General features: G+C 35.4%; 1 protein-coding gene across 1 annotated transcript in view; it reads right to left on the bottom strand.

The window, feature by feature from the left end:
• The window catches only part of ZC2HC1A (zinc finger, C2HC-type containing 1A), a 43,377-nt gene extending 28,239 nt beyond the window's left edge, over nucleotides 1-15,138 (bottom strand). The window contains exons 1-5 of the mRNA XM_008576310.1: nucleotides 15,117-15,138; nucleotides 13,207-13,283; nucleotides 10,064-10,180; nucleotides 2,737-2,878; nucleotides 488-636 (exon numbers count right to left, since the gene is read on the bottom strand). Of these exons, the coding sequence (XP_008574532.1) occupies nucleotides 488-636; nucleotides 2,737-2,878; nucleotides 10,064-10,180; nucleotides 13,207-13,283; nucleotides 15,117-15,138 (507 nt within the window). The remainder of the gene's footprint in view (nucleotides 1-487; nucleotides 637-2,736; nucleotides 2,879-10,063; nucleotides 10,181-13,206; nucleotides 13,284-15,116) is intronic.
• Between the last annotated feature and the right edge of the window lie 3,196 nt (nucleotides 15,139-18,334).

The raw sequence follows: 18,334 nt of genomic DNA, 5'->3' as shown, positions 1-18,334 counted from the left end.
CAATTGCAGATAGATCTACCATGTGACCCAGCTATCCCACTGCTGGGACTATACCCAGAGGAATGGAAATCATCAAGTCGAAGGTATACCTGTTCCCCAATGTTCATTGCAGCACTCTTTACCATAGTCAAGAGTTGGAACCAGCCCAAATGTCCATCAGTGGATGAGTGGATATGGAAATTGTGGTATATCTACACAATGGAATACTACTCAGCTATAAAAATGAATGAAATACTGCCATTTGCAACAACATGGATGGACCTTGAGAGAATTATATTAAGTGAAACAAGTCAGGCACAGAAAGAGAAATACCACATGTTCTCACTTATTGGTGGGAGCTAAAAATAAATAAATAAATTCACACACACACACACACACACACACACACACACAAAATCCGGGGGTCGGGGGGGGGGGGGAAGAAAAAAAAATTAAAAGAACCATTTTCTCATTTATTTGTAGAAATGATTAAAATTGAGCATTTCACCTGTGTCCGAGAAGCTGGTTTTCCTTTGGTATCAGTGGAAAATTTGCCTTTATTACTAATACGTGCTGCCTGCTCTTTACAGAAATTTATGTGTCTATCAGCTGCATTTTCATTGAATCTCCTCTGGCAATATGGACATTGGATATAATCTAAAACAGATAAAAACAGAAACAGATTAATAACATAATATTTGAAATAGACATAAAGAATCTTAAGTTTTTATGAACAGTAACTCAAGACGTATAATAACATCTTATAGGCAAACACTCCCATTTCCTTATAATCACTCAGCCTGACTTGCCTAAACTTAATACAAAGACTTTTAAGAAAAATGTTTGCTAGTACATGATAAATTCCAATTCTCTCCTATCTTTAAATCAAATTTGAGGAGGAATAAAAAGATAAATCCTCAGTAAAAAAGATTGAATAGTAGAGGGAAAATGTTATTTCTTTTTTGCCTCTATTATGCCATGTTTTCATAATGTATATATATTTTTATATGGCAGACTAGTTGAGCAGTAATAACATATAACACTAAAATACATTTTAAAATATGGACTCATCTATTAAAATCTTTTATTTAAGTTAGAGGAAAACTGTCAAGAAATAGTTTAATAAACTTTAAACAGTGTTACTTTCTCTTTGAGGTCCCAACAGATGGAAGTGATAAAAATATACCTCACTAACACAATTAATTCAAATTTAGGAAACAGCAAATGTTCCCAAGATAAAGTATTCTTCCCAAATGCAAAGTATACTGTAAATTTTTTTTTAATTAAATCTTGAAATTATCCCAGAACCAAATCTTGTAGCATTGTAAAAGATCTCAACCAAATGAGACACTGGAATAGACATAAAACTTCAGCAGTGTCAAAAAAAAAAAAAAAAAGAAATCTTAACCTATTGCAACAATTTTACTTTTTGATAGGGAGTTTGCAGAATTTACATTCATCTGAAACTCAGAAATTTCTCCTGCTTACGAGTGGAGCACATCTTAAACCTCTAATAACAAAGAAGTTGTTTTTGTCAGGCCCAAAAGATTAAAAAATGCCTAAGCCCAAATTATCCTGAAGAACTGGCATTCTCTCTAACTTATGTACACATGACAAATGTAGCTATACAGAGTAAGATGCAATATCTAAATATCTCCAAAGCAGAGAAAAAACTCAAGTTCATGGGGAAAATAAGGTAGTATTAGAAGAGACCCAAGACTAGTAGAAGCATCCCTGAAACATTCACAGAATTAAAGTTAATCACTAATAGATGAGAACAGGGGTTGGCAAACTACAGCCTATGAGCCAAATCCAGCCTGAGTGTTGTCCGTTTTGATAAAGTTTTATGGGAATTCAATCACTTACATATTGTCTATGGTTATTTGTTGCAGCAGAGACAGAGTTGCGTAGCTGCTACAGAGACCTTATGGCCTACAAAGATCAAGATATTTCATACCTGGCCCTTTACAGAAATAGTTTATCAGACTCTCATCTACAATAGAGTGTTAAAAATGATCATATCGAGATTTGCTAAAGAATTTTCTCTTTGCTAGGAAATAAACACCAATCTAGAGTACTAACATAATTTTGAAGTGACTAACTTGTAATATTAAAATAACAACCTCTTTAAGCTGTTCTAATAACCAGTGTTTAAGTGTCAACTGTGCTATTTTATATTCTAAGTCTTTCAGTATCTCAGTATTTCATACAGGGCTGCCAGTCTTGCATTGTTTTTGTTAACAATGAACCAAGCAACATTTACCTGCCCAATGAAGAAAATATAATAACACAGAAATTTAAGCTACAATTTAGGTGTATCAGTCTATAGTATACTTTGCCCACATGAATTGTATATTTTAGAAATAATATGATGATTTTTTTTTTCCTTCCCTGATGAGAAGATGCCAAAGAACCAGGCAACATAAGTATATAAATCCTACTGACTACAATACACAGTGAGCATGGTTAAATATTTCCTGGAATATTAACATTTACTATGATTTTTAAAATACTGTACTGCTTTATGTTTAAATAAAAGGACTGAAATAGAAAGATAATACACGTCTATGTTCTCCATTGATGCACCTTTATAAGTCTAGATGCCTGAATTATCACCATTATTTTATTCCAAAGCATTTAAATATTATGCATCATCAGGTTCCATTACTATAAATTAAGCTTAATGAGTTAAAATTTATAAAAATTCTATCATTTTTCTCTCCACATGAACATTCTGGTCAACGATATTCTATATACCAGGATCATAAGAAGGTGGAGGAGGAGGAGGAAGTTTGCCACCCTCTTTAAGTGCCTGATCAAGGCCTTTAGCTGCTCTTATGGTGGCAATGAATTCTTCATGTTTTCTTCTCCAATTAGATTGTTTCTTTGGTGGTTCTGGCTATAAACAAATAGAAAAAAAAGCAGTATCAAAATTTTTTTTAGTAAATTGAAATAAGATGAGGTAATGTCATATCATTTTAAATGTTCTCTTTTCAGGAGTCCTTAAATAATCTCCTTCCCAAGTTTACAATTTTAAAAAGAAGCTATGCAATTGCACTGCATGCAATTTTTTTAATGCAATTCCAATTGTGACATACAGTGCTAAATTGCCTTCTTGTAAGTGTTACATTCATTAATGCTCCTGTCAAGAGTATATTTTCCTGTTTTCCCATAGACCCTCAAAGAGTATGTTATCAAACTTTCAGATTTTTAACTCATAAGAGGTGAAAAACAGTCCTCTCTCTGAGGACTTAATTGTATTTTATCTTACAATAAGTGAGATTGAGCATCTTTTCAAATCGTTAAAAACCATTTATATTTTCTTTTCTGTAAACTATTTCCTGGTCAACTCATTTGTTGAGTTACTGGCCAATTTTGTAACAATTTCTAGTAATTCATTATAGGAGACTATCCCTTCTCTCCTACGATTTGTGTATCTTTTGACTTTGCCTGTGTGTCTTTTGGTAAGCACAACTGTTTTTTAAATGTAGTTTATTTTACTGATCTTTTCTTTTATAGTCTCTGGATTTTCAGTCACAGTTAGCTAGGTCCAACCTCACACCAAGGTAAAATGAAATTCTCCCAATGTTTCCATCTAGAACATTCATGGTTTCATTTTTTAAACTGTAAATCTTTTATTCATTTAGAATTTATCCTGGCTATGATATGGCATATGAATTTAAATTTATTTTTTGTTTTTGAACTTGGCTATGCAGATGTCCCATCATCTTTTATTGACTTTTCCCCCTACAGAAACTGAGATAAAATCTTTACCATATACTAAATTCCCTTCTGGATTTGGGCCTATTTCTGAACTTTCTCTATATTCCATTATTCTGACTACCCTTGAGTCAGTACCAGTGTTTTAAATATTGAGACTTTATATTTTAATATCTGATAGGGTAATCTTATTTTAATCTGCTTCTTTTTCAATCTTTTCCTGGCTACTCCAGTATGTATATTTTTCCATGTGAACTTCAGAATCAGCCTTTCTAATTTAAAATATATATATTTTAACTGAAAAAATTAAACATTACATTCATAAACAACTTAGGGAACTTAAAATCTTTATGTTGAATCTAATCTACACAAGAACATGAGATATACCATGTATTCCCATTTGAAGAAGTGTTCATTTGTATCTTTCAATAGTTTTTTAGAATATTCTTTATGGAAATCTTGTATCTTTAGTATCAGATTTATTCCTAAATATTTTATATTTTGTGTTCTTTTATATAGGGTCTTATTTTCATTTTTATGTTTTAAGGGTCTGTTTGTTGAATATATGACAGTAATTTCTGTACAGTAACATTATTCCACATTACTTCACCTTTCTCTTACTGTCTGTAATAATTTTTCAGTTGATTAACTTGTGTTTTCCAGGTACATCGTATCTCCAAATAACGATAGTTTTACCTACTCTTTTCCAGTCTCTATACATCCAATTTCTTTTTCTTATCTATCCATATCAGCTGGCACTTACTGTACAGGCTGGAGGTTAATCTTGTTCCTGACTTTAATGGAACTACCTCTAATGTCTTCCAAAAAACATAATACTGGCTAATGTACTACAGACTTTTATTTTGTTACATGATTAAAATATCCAACTATTCCTATTATGCCTTTATATTTAAAATCAAGAATATGTGCCAAATCAGCAAAATCAAAAGATGATTCTTTAAAAACACTAACAAGGGATATGGAGATCCTATCAAGATGGTGGAATAGACGGTCCGCAGTGTCACTCTCTCCCACAAATCAACCAAATTTACAACTTTAAAAATGTAACATCAGGGCCAAGCCTGTGGCGCACTCGGGAGAGTGTGGCACTGGGAGCGCAGCAGCGCTCCCGCCGCGGGTTCGGATCCTATATAGGGATGACTGGTGTGCTCATGTGCGGCCCGTCTCAAAAAGGACAAAAAAAAAAAAAAAAATGTAACATCAGCCAAGCGGGGGTAACTGGAGCTCAGGGGAAGAGGAGCAGAGACCTACGGAGTTCATGAAGGTGGGAGAAACTACAAAGAGAAAGAAAAAGCTGCTCTGAGCATTTCGGGCTGCAGCTGCTTTAAGGCTCCAGCTGATGAGCACATGGAGCAGGAGCCGGCAGAAGCCACAGCTGTGCCCTTCAGATGGAGTTACTTGGAGGCAGCAGGGGGGAAGAGGGCCTTGGAGACCCCCAGGATAGCAAGACCGCTAATAGGGTTCACGTGGACTCACGCAGGAGCGAAGAGCCAGAACAACTAAAAAAAGGGAGCCACTCAGAGGCTGGTGAGTCATCACAAGGGACCAGCACAGGGCCCGTCCCATGGGAAGTGTTTGGGGCATGGGTGGTGGGGGAGACAGGCCCACCAGGAGAACACTGGGACACAGCAAGGACAGCTGATCTGCCCCCCAATCAGCACAGGACCACTCAGAGGAAACTGGTCAGTAATGCAGAATTGCATGGGGTGCAGTTTGATGGAAAAACTCAGGCCCAGATCAGAGATTCTACAGAACACAGATCCACCGGGTCTCTGGAGAGCCGGAAGTACCTGTAAGGTCAACCATTAAACCCTGAGCTGTACAAAAAGCCTTCCCTAGGGAAACAGCAGCAAAGCAGCAATTTAAACAACCACACAGCTCAAATACTTATTCGCACAGGAAGTTCCCCCATGTTAGAAGCAAAGGACAAAAAATTAGTTCTGGCCCAGGCACACCACCAGCACCTTGGAGCCTGCCTGGGAACTGAAGACTTGGATCTGGGGACCAGACCCCACTCCCACTTCCAGGCAAACTACACCAGTGCCTCGGGGCCACCCTGGGGACCTGAAGCATGGAGAAGGGGACTGGACACCCCTCCCACAACCAGGCACACCACGCCAGCACCTTAGGGCCTGCCCAGGGACCCAAGGCAAAGAGAAAGGGACCGGACCTCTCTCCCACAACCAGGCACACTGAGCCAGCGCCTTGGGGCCCACCCAGGGACCTGGGGTATGGAGTCAGGGACTTGACCTCTCTCTCACAACCAGGCACAACATGCCAGCAACTCGGAGCCTACCCAGTGACCCGGGGCAAGGAGAAGGAGAATGGTCCTTTCTCCCACAACCAGGCACACCGCACCAGTTCTTCAGGGCCCGCCCGGAGAACCGAGGTATGGAGAAGGGGACTGGACCTCGCTCCCACAACAAGGCACACCAAGCCAGCATCTCAGGGCCTGCCCATGGTCCCAGGGCAAGGAGAAGGGGACCAGGCCACCCTCCTACAACCAGGCACACCAAGCCAGCGCCTTGGGTCCCACCCAGTGACCCAAGGCATGGAGCCAGGAACCAGACCCTCCTCCTACAGCAAGGCACATCACACCAGTACCTTGGGGCCCACCCAGGGACCCGAGGCAAGGAGGAGGGGTCTGGAACTCTCTTCCACAACCAGGGACACTGTGCCAGCACCTCGGGGCCCACCTGGGTACCCAAGGCATGGAAAAGGGGACTGGACCCTCATCCCACAACCAGGCACACTGTGCCAGTAACTCAGGGCCCGCCCAGGGACCTGAGACATGGAGAAGGGGACTGGACCCCTCTCCCACAACCAGGCACATGGCGCCAGTGCCTTGGGGCCTGCCCAGGGACCAGAGGCATGGAGAAGGGGACCAAACACACCCCCCAACCAGGCATACCACCAGTGCCCAGGAGCATGCTAAAAACGGCACCTCCACGTGGGTGGCCCACCACAGCCACCACAATAACCATGGCTGCTGCAAAAGTGGCTAGACGCCACAGCCACCACGTAGATGGTCTGCCAACCACTGGAGTGCATTCACACAAGAAGAGTTACCAGCAGAGACAAAGAAAAGAAGAGGATGTCTCTTTCCACAAAACCCATTTCAGAGTGACAGAAGAAGCATCTGCTCTATGATAATATTGGGGGACCTGATCACATCTCTCAGCATTGGACAGATCATCTCGGCAAGAAGTTAACAGAGTAACCATTATTCTTTCAGAAGGAGAGAAGAAACCTAGGGCAATTAGAGGGGGGAGGGGAGGGAATGGGGGAAGGAGAGAGGTTGGACAAGGGGCATAAAGAATAATTATGATTTGTAACAATATATATGCTAGTAATATTGATTTAATCAACATATCTCAATGTTCAACACCAAAAATATGTGTAATTGATTTTGATTCAATAAATAAAATAAAAATAAAAAATAAAAAAAAAATAAAAACACTAACAAGGCAAGACAACTCAAGGAAAAAGAGAACACAAATTACCAAGGAATGGAAAATAATATATGACAGAATTATTACAAACATAAGAGAATAAGATATTATAAAGAAACTTTATGCCAATAAATTTGATGATTAAGATGAAAAGTGCAATTTCCTTGAAAAACACAACAAAGCAGATACCAGAAAAAAACGGAAAATCACAGTAGTTGTATTTATTTTTTAAAATAAATTTATTCCTTCCCATAAACAAACTCCTGGCTCAGCTGCCTTTATTTTTGAATTCTGGCAGGCATTTAAGAAAGAAATAGCTTCAATCTTAGACAAACTCTTTCAGAGAATAAAAAACAAGGGAACAGCTTCCCTATCAATTTTGTGAGAGCAGCAAAATTTTGATTAATAAAAAATTACAGACCCACTTCTCTCATAGATATAGATGCAAAAATCTTAAATATCAGCAATTTTAGACATTTGAGATGACTGACTCTTTACAGTTTATTTTATAGCAAAATACCTGATCACAACATTCATCTGCTCCATAATGAGTATTACTTATCTACTGGTAAGTGTTGCTGCTCTTTTCTACCTTTTTTCTCATAGTATCTTTGTACCAAGGCTGAGTTAACAGGTTTTTATTACTCATTATTGAATGAGTTAGGTTTTTCTGGTACAGCTATTTGTAAGAAGTTTGGGGGAGGAGAGACCCAGAGGAGCCTTCCAGGCTACAACAAACAGTGTCTCTTCTCTCTGTCAAACCAGATACAGACTACTTCCTGCAAATAAAGCCACTCTTGTGTTATTACATACACCTGCTTCTTCTGAGTCTCTAAAACAATATGGTTCCAGGAGGGCTATTACTACCTGTCCTGCTTCCCTCAGATGCTATAAAAAAAAAAAACACTTCAAAAAAAGGACACAGCCCTTTACGTTAGGCCCCTCAGCTCCAAGAAGGGCATTTTCACTAGTGGTTTCTGAGAGCCTCTGCTACTAGACCTCCTCAACTCTCTATTCTTCCTCTCCCCATTTTCTCCCTCCTGGCTTTTGTCCAATTTCAGCCCTGCTCTTTCCAATTCCTGGCTACCCACATTCCTATAGCTAATCCCGGTTCCTGCCTTGACTGTAGTAAACAAGAGATATACACTCTCTGGTAAGACCTCTCACCTTTAAGAAATCACTTTTAAGGTGAGGAAACCCCTCATCCTTAAAGTGGCAGATTCCCAGAATCTGGGCCACAAATCCATCATCAACTTCCTCTTATGGGTAACTTCTCCTAGCTCTCAATTGCTTTGGGCTGCCTTTACATGGTAAAGGTAGTCTGTGGATTACGCCTGCCTTTACTTTTTCCAGAAATGGAGTTTGTAGTTGCTTTGCCCCCACTCTGCTTGTGATTTTTTGCAGAATTTCCTTGATACAAGCAAATATATTGAGAATTACCCTACCATATCCAAATCTTCTAGGACATTGGTTCTCATACTTTAATGTGAACACGACTCACCAAAGGATTTTGTTAAAATGCAAGTTCTAATTCAGTATGTCTGGGTGGGACATGAGATTCTGCATTTCTAAATGTTCCCAAATTGTGCTGATATTATTGCTCTATGAACCACACATATGATAGCAGGGCAATAAACTACTTAATGTAAAACAATGGCTTTTACTTTGCTTTTTTCTAAAGATTAATTTTTAAGTATACAACCTCCCACCCCTTAAAGAAGAAATAGGATAAATAACACTTATTGAGATAATCTTATGAAATCCCCATAATAACCCCACAAGATCAATACTTCTACTTTCACCATTTTATAGGTAAACAGAAGAAAGAGATTAAGTAACTTGCCCAAAATAAAGTACGTAGCAGAGCCAGGGATAAATCCCAGCATTCTGACTCTTGAGCCAGCTTTCATTACCCACTATATTATACTGCCTCCAAAGATTTGGTTAGTTTATCTAACTAAGCTAATTAAAACTAATACAATCATGTATCTGGCAGATTACTAAGAAAAACTTCAAATACTGGTTTATGCAACTCATTCAAACTTTACCATTCTTCCCTTAAATATTCACAGACTGAAAAGCCAAGATAAATATCTGATTTTTCTATTATCAAGTGATTTTATTAGCAAGATTAATCCCCCATAGGAAAATGCTCTTCCTTTACCACTGGAAAAAGTTATTAGCATTGAAATCAGGGTTTTATTTCAAAAGCCTATTCAATTAGGTAATTAGTGTCCACCTTTTTACTGAAATGACTCTTTAAAACTATGTTGAACAAAGTACTTAAATGATTTATTCTTAGCAATATATGACAGGTATACGGGACAGACTATCTCAGGTTTGTTGCTTTGGTTCCAAGAAAGAAAAGAAGCTGACAATAGCTATACATGGACAACTGAACAAATGATAAACCTTTTCCCCAGAAAGCATAATACAGATTACAAATACTGGCAATCAATCAATCAAAATAATCAGTATTTATTATGCTAAGATGTTTGTAAATAATAGCTTTACTTTCTCTCTATAGGGATTACACTACTGGTAAGAGATAGTAATAATTCAAAACTTAAGTTGTATCTCAAATGATTAACAATGACTTAAAAAGAACATATGAAGATTTTTTGTCTTAATTATTTCCAGCCTATAGCTAAGCAATTAGCTCTTCAATGCTACAAAAACCTCAATGTAATTCACAGAGTTTGAGATGGCACCTTTTCAGTAGTTTAAAATTTTATTCAAAATAAAATTTATTTTATAAGCTTCTGATAATTTCTAAATTGAACACATAAAGTAGTATTTTGCTCTTTAATCTCAGTGTAACAAATAATTATAATTATTTTTAATATACATAACAGCAAGGTTCATACTGTTTAAAAGGATTATGTAGTTACCCTCGGCTTAAGAGGTTTTACTGTTGGAATATCAGTTCCTTCGGCTCTCTGTCTGCTTGAATCAAAAGTCTTCCGTTTTTTAGTAGCAGTTTTCTGGCAAATAGGTCCATGCTTTTTCTGTTAAGATGAAGAAATGCAACATATCATTTTCTATTCTACAGAAGGGAAAACTATAAAACTTTATTTAAATTAAGACCAATTTAAAAACCTAGATCAATTTAAAAATCTGAAGACCATTACACAAAAATTATAGGAAGCCATTGTTTTGGACTAAGCTCCTGCAGTAGGCCCCCCAAAAACCAGACTAAAAACCAAACTGAAGTCATTCATACTAAAGACCCAAGTCACCAAACTGAACCTAAGTTGTTATCTGGCCTTCCCAGAAATCTGGAAAGAGAGATAGCCAAATTTCCCAAACAAGCCAGTTTTAATAGACATGATAATAAAGTTCCCTCTACCTTTAATCCTCATAACAAAAGTAACCTGATGTTAACAATCAGTTATTTTTTTATTGTTCTTTTTCCCTGTTCCCGCCTTACAAGAAACTAACTTGAAAATGAACAATCCACTTTTTGTTCTTCATTTCTGCTTTCTTCAGCTCTTTTCTGGCTATAAAACTAACTACCTCTGCTTAGCTCACTGGAACATTTATTCCATTTTATGGAATGAAGTGCTGCCAGATTCTAGAATCACGAATAAAACCAATTAAGATCTTTAAACTAAATTGTTGTAGTCTTTTTACAAAACAAAATAAATAATAACTGCCTTGTGTTGAATGTCCCCCACAAAATTAGTCCCCACTGCTACAGTGTAAAGAGGGTGGGGAGTCCTATTATAGTAATTGAAAAGTAGGGCCTTCGAGAGGTGATTAGATTGTAGGACTGTGCTGTAGTGAATGGATTAATAATGGTGGTCAAGGGTGTGGTTCTGAGAGCTTTAAAAGAAGAGCACATGAGAAGTTCTCTCTTGCTCTGCTCCACCATTTTCTGCCATGTGAGACCCTGGGTAACTGTTGCCACTACCAAGACTTTCACCAGATGTGTTCCCTTGGCTTTGGACTTCCCAGCCTCCAAAACTAGAAAGAATAAGTTTTGTTTTCTTATAAATTACCCAGTTCCAGGTACTTCGTTATAAGCAACAGAAATGACTAATACAATAGTAAATAAATAAGAAACACCTTGCCTTAAATAAAATTAGGTTTTAAAACATATATATGATACGTGGTATAAGTTTTCTCACAAGAAATTACAAAGAAATATTCTTCCAAAACTTTATTAAGGATTATTTAATATTCTTCTCCTAGTTTTCGCATGGCTAAGAATAAGGAAAATAATGTAACCAAGTCAAAGCTTCTTGAGTAAAAAAGAAAAGTTTTCACTAAATACATGAACATAGATATTAGGAAAAATATATATAAATGGAGAAGAATGCACTAGTGATAGGATTACAAAAGTTAAAATAAAAGTAGTAGTTTGGATTACTAAAGTTAATAGTGTGTTAATATAACATTAACACAAAATAGGAAGGCAAAGTGGTCAGACTTGGGTCTTTTCCCCCACAATTATCCCTTTCCTCCCTTCTGGAACTCAAACTTTCTTTCTTCACCTAGGATTTTTCTTGAGCTAATGTTCCACTCATAGGGTTTTGTTTTGTTTTTTTATAGTTGCCAACTCATTTATTCATTTTAAGGACATTATAATGTCCTTCTAATTAACCAATTGGATAAATATTCTTCCTCCACTATATAAAGCACGCTGACTGATGACATGAGAGCACTAAATGCACTGTTTTTCTTTTGATAAACATTGAAGAAGCTGGAACTCCTAAAACTTTATCTAGGAAAAAAGAAAACCTCAGTTTATTTGGTGCCATGGAACCTCTGAGCTTTCAGTACACAATTAGTAAACAACTGTTTAATATGCTTGTTTTCAGTTTTCATTTCAACAAACAAGCAATATTACTATAGCAATTGAAATAAAAACTCTTAAGTATAATAACAACAAAAAAATGAGGCCAGCAAGTGACTTTCTGGTAGACTGATGTATGCCTGTTCCCATAAATTGTGTTTTACATGTCAAGGGCATGTGGTGCTTGTTTCTAAAACTGATTATACAAGTTTTAGTTGTTACAGTGATAACATCATTTAAGTATTACATAAATAAATTGGAGCAAAAAAGGCATTTTTTTGCCTGTGAAAACTTGTCTGAATGCTCTGAATATACTTTGAAAAATAATGAATTGATAAGGAAGAAAAAATTACTAAATGTGTACGCAAGACGTTTTCAAAGGATTACAAAAAAGCCATCATTATTTAAAAAGCACCTGAAGACAGAAGGACACTTTGGATCATTAATTCCTCACTTACCATTAAAGACACCAACTGGAAATAGCAATATGGTGCACAGAAGATTGTGACAGAACTCTAATCAGCAGATCCATAATTCTTTGTACTAACTCAAAGTATTAATAAATGTATATTTATGTTTGAATTTAAAATATTTAATGTGCATAGGCATGATTTTTCTTATTCACTATCTAGCTGCCTAATTTTTATTAAGATCAGTTAAAAGTGCTTCTGTCTGTATATATCAAGTACTAAAAGAATGCATAATATATTTTAGGTATATTTTTATACTGAAAAAACAAAACAAAAACTTTTTCTTTGGAATATTTCAAATGAACACAAGAGTTGAGAAAATGATATAATGAATTCCCACTTACTCATCACCCTGCTTCAACAATTACAAAGATTTTAGCAATTTTGTCTCATCTATTCCTGCTTTCTTTCCTGAAATACTTTAAAGCAAATCCCAGACATCATAACATTTTGTATTTGCAAATACATTGTTTTGTATTTCTAAAAGGTATTTTCTTTTGTTTCTGTGATTTTGTTTGTTTTTGGTAATATTCCCACAAAGCTAGGTATAATTTAACACTTTAATAAAATTGTTCTGAAGACCAATCAAACTATAAAGGAAAGAGAGCACTCTAGAAGAATGACATAGATAGAACCAAGGCTTTTGAACAAAAAACACTACCTAGTATCTCTTCAAAAATTATTCCACACAAGTTGTTCTGAAGTATTATGCAATTACAGATCTATTAAACCCCAAAGGAAAAAGGTACAGGATCAATCTACTCACTAATGCTACTGGAAAGAATGTTCTTCCACAAATCTTGCAAGGTAACAATTCTCCAACTTGGACAACACTTCCATTTTCTAAAACAGAAAAGAATTTAACAAATATTTCTATAGCTTAAATTGTGAAACTTCAAATTTTAATTTTTATCTTTAAAGTTTTTCTTAATTTCATAGATAAATTTTAGTTTCATAGGTAAGTTGTCAATTCTTGTGGAAAATGTCTTGTTTCACTTGGAAATAAGCAAAATTATCAACAAAAATGAGCAACAAAAATGAGTTATCAGTGGTCAAAAAGGCCATGATAAATGTGAGTTATGATTTAAGAGTAACCAAACTGATATTGTTGAAATATCTAGTTTTCTTGTAATTACTTTAACCAAATCAATTCGTCATAGTCTCTTAACTTATAGGCTATCTCTATTGTAAATTACAGGTTGAGTGTCCCTCATCCAAAATGCTTGGGCCCAGAAGTGTTTCAGATTTTGGGATATTTGCAGAGTGCACACCAACGGAGCATCCCTAACCTGAAAATCTAAAATTCTAAATGCTTCAATGAGCATTTCCTTTGAGCATTATGTTGGTGCTCAAAAAGTTTCAAATTTTGGAGCATTTCTGATTTCACATTTTCGGAGTAGGGATGCTCAAGCTGTAACAAACTTTAAAAAACAAATTTATTGTATTAATCTCCAAGGTGTGAAGAAATACCATTGGTGATCAGTTAAGTGACTTCCTTAGATGATCTAGGGAGTCTAGAATAAAAAGAATCTTGTTCTATTTATCACCAAACAATAGAAAGTACAACACTCTAAGGATAAGATCACCTAATTATGCAAAATGCATGTATTATATGAATTGTTCATTATTTTATACATATAAAACATATATTAAGATTCACCAGAAAATTGAGATATTCTGACCTCATGAGCATAATTCATTAAATAATGAAGAGGTGATTATGACTTTCACTCAATTAAAATTAATATATCCATTATGTGCCTGGATACAATACATTTTATTACTAAAATGTTTTTTTTTTTTTTTAACCTACATTCTTTGGGATTCTACATAACTTAGACAATTTATTTTCTAGTCAAATATCAAATTTATTTCCACATTTGTAATTTTCTCAGAATGATACTTGAACCAGTAACATAGTTCCTATATTTTCTGCTGAATACTTGACTTTTAAAATTTTTTATCATATGGAAGACAAACTGAAAAACATTTTCCTTTTGAAGTAACATATACAAAGTTATGGAAAAAAGTACAATTACAACTCCATATAATCTGTTCCAAGAGACTAATATATATATTAATCAGGTGAACCAAAACAGACATCAGTGAGAATACATTCAAATACATTTAACAGAAGAACTGTTTTGTTTTCTCTTTCTCCTAGTACTCCACTGTCCTATTTTACTGGTAGACAGTGGCTATTTATCATCTCAGATGGAGGCAATGTCTGCATAGTGTCAGTTAAGCAATGAACACTACAAGAGCAAAGCTAAGATTTGACTGATTTGCCTTCTCCAGTGCCAGGGGCTACGTTATTTAGGGAGAACAATCTCATTTATCCAGATCACTTAATTTCAATAACAATCCAGAAAGCTGAGGTAGTTGCTAGATGGTATCTATTAGGTTCATTAAGACATAATGTCTTCAAAACAATGGTCAAAGTAACACTGCATACTGAATATATTAAGCTTGTTTATAGTTTTCATGTATATCTTTAAATACTAAGCAACAATTTAAAATTTCATCAATACAAAACGTTAAAAAGTATCACATATCTTACTTGCTTAAAAGTATATTTCAATACCTACTTGTCAAGCAGACGACAAAGTAAAATCTTACAAAAATTACCCACTGAGTAAAATCAATCAAACACATGGAAATAATCTGATTGCCTACTTGAGCACCTACTACTTGCCATGCTTGTACCAAGTAAAAGCAACACAAGGGTGGAATAACACAAGCACTGCTCTCATAAAGCTAATACAATCTATATAATTTACTTATTCAATATACCTAAGAATTCCCGCTTTTTATACTAAAACAATAGCAACCAGAATATTACCACTTGGAATGAAATCCAATTCTTGGTATTAATTTGCACAAGTTATCAACATGTTTAAAATGTTTTCAAAGGAAAAGAACATCACTAAAAGGCATTTTTTAAAAAAAGAAAAAACATCATTAAAAATGCATTTAAAAGCAAGTATCTCAATAAAAAGAAAAACCTTTTAAAATACGAAAGCCATTTCATTCAAAATACATAAAGATATATATTGTATATATGCATATATGAATTTATAATTTTCTTTTTTATTAGCTGGTCACAGAGCATAGTCCTACAATTCACAAAATATGGCATGTGTATATGTGTTGATGTCAAGATCTACTGAGGAAACTTCTACCAAAGGGTCATGAAAAATAGCTGAAGCCGTACAGACAAAAGCCATATTTTGTTCCAAAGGTATTTACTAAAAGACATGACAGAGTAGTTAAAAAACAAAACAAACAAAAAAACAACCACTAGAATTCGTCTTATATTATCTAACTTCAAGTCCCAGCTCTGTCACTGAGAACTATGTAACCCTGGGCAAGATATTTAACCTTTCTAAGGGTCAGATTTCTCTTCTATAAAATAAGGAAAATAGGTTAAATAACATATGTGGCCCCTTCTATCTGTAATATACTATAATTTAACAAAATCCACCTTAACACCACATTAGCAAGAAAAATATATGGATAATAGGACATCTTTCTTATAGGTTATATTTTTAAAAAGTTTATTATATATAAGAATGGTTAAACCAATTGCAGATGGTGGAATGAATACTTCAGGTAGTACGTACTATGTTAAAGAAATCAATCACTCCACCTGTCTACAAAGAAAACTGAGAATCTGAAAGGACCTATACAAAGAACATGATGTCTCTCTCATTGGAAAGGTCTCTACTACATAAGTTATAAGAAAATGTATGACTAATGATATAGGTAGACTCAGTTAAATGAGGATAATATCTGCTTAATTAACCTTAAAATTTGAGAGGATTGACTAAGATGTCACATAAAAAATTTTTACATATAAAAATGCTTTGCAACCTATACAAATAAAAAGTACAACTTTCCAAAGCAAGCAGGCAAACTCTACCAATCTCTCCTGAGTGGCTAAAACTAGCAAATTTGCAGCTCAGAAAAATACAGTAGAGAGATGATATTTAAGGGGTGAATACTGTAGCAGAGAGCAAACACTGTTGAAAGGGGCACTCAAACTGTTGGACAGAACCAAATCAATAAAGTACTTTAACATCCTGGAACTCTTGAAAAACCAATCTCTCCTCACAAAATTTATCCCGCATGCACTGTTGATTCTGTTATGAGTTGTTATATTTAGCAACCTCAAAACCTGCACAATCATAAGGCCTGGAAGAGTACCTTTATATAATACTATTATACAAGGGGTCTTCAAAAAGTTCATGGAAAGATTTGTATTATTTTTTAATTCTATTTTTCACGCATGTTTTGAAGTACTCTTGTATTCTATCATGGCTCATATGAATCTAAACCATAACACTCAATAAACCTCTCTTTTGAAGCATATAACATGTTACACCATTTTCTCCCACGATCCTTTCCAAAAATTACTTTCATATCAACAATCTCCACTATCTCACAAGATTTCTCTTTTTCAGCTCATCCTAAGCCACTCCAACACAGAAACTTCACTCTTCACTCCATTCTAGTTAGTCATCTGTACTCTAGTTCAGCAAAAACGATTATGAAAACAACTTAGAAAGTTGTACTCTGGACTCTTAAAATATTCAAGCTCGCTCTCTAACCACAGACTTCTACCTATCCCAAAGTCACTTTCTTGATCTCAGAGTAACTTGCATTTTCCTAATAAGCCCATTCTTGGCTACACCACCCTTCCTACCCAGTCTGAATATGACCAGTTATTCCCACTATTTTCACTAATCACCCTCAAATCCCTTGCTGTATGGTCAAATGTTTGGAAAATGCTAGATTAAACAAAGTTAAATGGGTTTTCTTACAGCAGAACTTCCTTGATCTTAAAAAAGAGACTTAGTATGCTGTTATTTCCCCAAACTTCATCAGCAATCCTTCCTATCCACAAGAGATATGTAGTACAAGTGTCTTGACTAGCATGTTTTTTCCAACACTGACTTACATTTTCTGCTTAGTCCCTCCCTACATCTCATTCACTCCCAATGTGAATTCCAGGCAGACTTTATTAGGCCTAATCACTATATTAAAATAGATCCATTTGTTGATTCAACAAGTATTTGTTGAGTACCTAGCATGAGAGAGAAACTGTTCTAGGAAGCAGGAATACAGGGATGAAAAAAATAAAGACCCAGATCTTATGGAACTTCTACTCTTCTAATAGAGAAAGCGATAAACAAAAACAATTAAATATATAAAATGTGGGGTAGTGATAAGCATAATGAAGCAAGAACAGTAAGGGAAGAGAAGAGAGTCATAAAGCTGTCTTTGGAAAGTGGGTAGGATCAGGCAAAGCAGCTTTAAAAAGGAGACTTTAGAGTCAAGACCTTAAGAAATGGAGATAACTGATCACTACTAACCTACTAATTGTCAAATATGAAGCACTCTTTGTTTTATCTTTTACTTTTTAAATTTTATTTTATCAATATACAATGTAGTTGATATCCATGTCCCTTTACCAATTCTTCTTTCCCTCCTGAATCAAAATCATATCTGTTCACTTGCCTTAACAAGTTCAAGGAAATGTTGTGATTGTTGTGTCCTCCCCCATTTGTTTGTTTATTTATTTATTTTTAGCTCCAACAAATACTTGAGAAAATGCAGTATTTCTCTTTCTGTGCCTGGCTTATTTCACTTAATATAATTTTCACTAAGTCCATCCACATTGGTGCAAATAGTAGTATTTCATTCTTTTTTATAGCAGAGTAACAATCCATTGTGTAGATATACCACAGTTTCCTTATCCACTCATCTGATGATGGACATATGGGCTGGTTCCAACTCTTGGCTACTGTAAATAGTGCTGCGATAAACATGGGAGTACAGGTATCCCTTCAACATGATGATTTACATTCCTCTGGGTATATTCCCAGCAGTAG

This window comes from Galeopterus variegatus, unplaced genomic scaffold (assembly GCF_000696425.1).
Source record: "Galeopterus variegatus unplaced genomic scaffold, G_variegatus-3.0.2 Scaffold61, whole genome shotgun sequence".
Lineage (NCBI taxonomy): Eukaryota > Metazoa > Chordata > Mammalia > Dermoptera > Cynocephalidae > Galeopterus > Galeopterus variegatus.
Note: the sequence above shows the minus strand (reverse complement) of the source record. Positions and strands in the feature narration are given on the sequence as shown.